This window comes from Rhincodon typus, unplaced genomic scaffold (genome assembly GCF_021869965.1).
Source record: "Rhincodon typus isolate 14 unplaced genomic scaffold, sRhiTyp1.1 hic_rhity00003397, whole genome shotgun sequence".
In the NCBI taxonomy this organism is placed as follows: domain Eukaryota; kingdom Metazoa; phylum Chordata; class Chondrichthyes; order Orectolobiformes; family Rhincodontidae; genus Rhincodon; species Rhincodon typus.
The window spans coordinates 13,667-16,147 of record NW_025969035.1 but is presented as its reverse complement, the minus strand read 5'-3'; the positions used below and the strand labels follow the sequence as shown (position 1 = coordinate 16,147).

General features: G+C 53.2%; 1 protein-coding gene across 1 annotated transcript in view; it reads right to left on the bottom strand.

Annotated features, from left to right (window-relative positions):
- Positions 1 to 2,481, bottom strand: part of prpf19 (pre-mRNA processing factor 19) — a gene marked incomplete at both ends in the record, with an annotated part of 14,962 nt that overhangs the window by 1,532 nt on the left and 10,949 nt on the right. The window contains 2 exons of the mRNA XM_048593652.1: positions 1,610 to 1,765; positions 1,893 to 2,002. Of these exons, the coding sequence (XP_048449609.1) occupies positions 1,610 to 1,765; positions 1,893 to 2,002 (266 nt within the window). The remainder of the gene's footprint in view (positions 1 to 1,609; positions 1,766 to 1,892; positions 2,003 to 2,481) is intronic.

Sequence of the window (2,481 nt, the reverse complement as noted above, 5' to 3'; positions counted from 1 at the left end):
CTCCCTCAGCACTGACCCTCCGACAGTGCGGCGCTTCCTCAGCACTGACCCTCCGACAGTGCCCGCTCCCTCAGCACTGACCCTCCGACAGTGCCCGCTCCCTCAGCACTGACCCTTCGACAGTGCGGCGCTCCCCCAGCACTGACCCTCTGATGATGCAGCGGGGACAGGGTGAGGATCACTGACTGTGTCACTGTACAGTTTGTGGATTATTTCCCCTAATTTATTTAGCTAGTTTGTACTGCAATGTTGGAGTTGCTGACAAAGCCATCATTTCTGACCATTGAACTGTGTGCCTTGTTTGGTTACGTCAGAAGGGAATTTCGAGCCAATGACATTGCTATGGGTCTGCAGTTGTGTAGGACCGTACATGAATGAGGGTGACACGCTGATTTACCCAAAGGACCACTGTGAACATTGTTTGTAGCACGCTCAATCTGATCATGCTGTCCTTGCTTTTCAGTTCCACAATTAATGAGAGCGGTGAGAATTGGACCTATACCTTCCACTAGGTTCCCAACCGAGTGGGTTTTGCACAAAAACCCTGCTCCCTCATTGAGAGATTTCGCCAGGGAAGGGATACTCGCTGTGCAATCAAACAGCTGATGTGACAACCCCTCGAAAAGGGTCTCAAAGAAACAACTGGCTGTGTCAGCACCCATAAACATCCCTCCAACACCTGCCCAACCAGCGCAGGCACTCTCCCCTAAGATAAAGGAGCAGAGTTAGGCCATTCGGCCCGTTGAGCTTGCTATGCCATTCGATCATGGCTGATATGTTTCTTAGACCCATTCTCCCTCTAAGCTTTGATCCCTTTACAAATCAAAACCCTCTCTATCTCTGTCTTAAATGCTCTCATATTCACAGCCTTCCACGGCAATGAGTTTCACAGAGTCACCTCCTCCTCATTTCAGTTCTAAAGGGTCGTCCCTTCACTCCGAGGCTGTTCACTCGGGTCCTAGTCTCTCTTCATCATGGAAACATCTTCTCCATGTCCACTCCATCCAGTTCTCCCAGTATTCTGTAAGTATCAATCAGATCCTTCCTCATCCCTCTAAACTCTATCAAGTACAGACCCAGAGTCTTCAACCACTCCTCATACGACAAGCCCTTTCTCCCAAGATCATTCTTGTCAACCTCCTCTGGAGCCCCTCCAAAGCCAGCACATCCTTCCTTAGAGACGGGGCTCAAAACTGCTCACAATATTCCAAATGTGGTCTGACCAGAGCCTTATACAGCCTCAGCAGTACGTCCCTGCTCTTGTATTCTAACGCTCCAGAAATGAATGCTAACGTTGCACTTGCCTTCCTAACTGCCAACTGAACTTGCGCGTGAACCTGAAGAGAATTCCAACCTCAGACTCCCAATTTCCTTTCTGCTTCAGATTTCCAAAGCCTTTCCCTGTTTTGAGAGAGAGAAAACAGACCGCGCCTCTATTCTTCCCAAGCGCACAACCCGACACCACCTCATGTTGCATTCCACCAGGCACTTGGGTGCCCACTCTCCTGGCCTAGTCCAACCTCCCCAAACAATACCAGCCCCCACCCCCGCGATCTGCGCGCCACCTGCTGTCCCTAACCCAAACGCACACGCGGCCCAGGCATCTAACCTGGTCATCGGAAGCGCTCAGCAGGTAGTCCCCGGTGGCGTGGAGACTGAGGCCAGTGACAGAGCCCTCGTGAGCCCGGACCACTTGCACACAGGACGTGCTGGAGACCGACCAGATGCGGATGGTTGTGTCGGGGGAAGCTGAGAAGACGATGTTCTGTTGCGGGGAGGGGGGGAGAGAGAGAGAGAGAGAGAGTTGCGGTTAAAGTCCTTGATCGCCCGATAAAGCCGAGAGCCCGAGAAGGGGGGTGAAGCGAGTGGCTCAGCAGCAGCAGCGAGCTTACCTCGCTGGGATGGTACACCACACTCGTCACCTTCCTGCTGTGACCTTTCAGCGTGGCCAGGATCTGCTCGGAGTTCTTGTCAAACACCACCACATTCTTGTCAGCTCCGCCTGGGCACGGTTCCATTCGGGTTTGTGGGGAGGGGGAAACGAAAGGTACACACAGAGGTGAGAACTGGAGGGACACATGAGGGTAAAAGCAGGGCTGTGAGGACGCAGCCTCTCCGCACCTACCCCTCATCAGCCCCCGTCGCCCCTTAGCACTTCGGAAAACTCCAGCGGATACCAGCCCACACTGTCCCTTTATTATTACAGAATTTTTTTTATTGCAGAATCCCCTGGAAACAGGGGTGGAAACAGGCCCTTCGGCCCAACAAGTCCACACCGACCCTCAGAGCATCCCACCCAAATACGTTCCCCGATAACCCACCCTAACTGCACATCCCTGGGCACTATGGGACAATTTAGCCCAGCCGATCCAGCTGAACCTGCACATCCCTGGGCACTACGGGACAATTTAGCACAGCCAATCCACCCTAACCCGCACATCCCTGGGCACTACGGGACAATTTAGCACGGCCAATCCACCC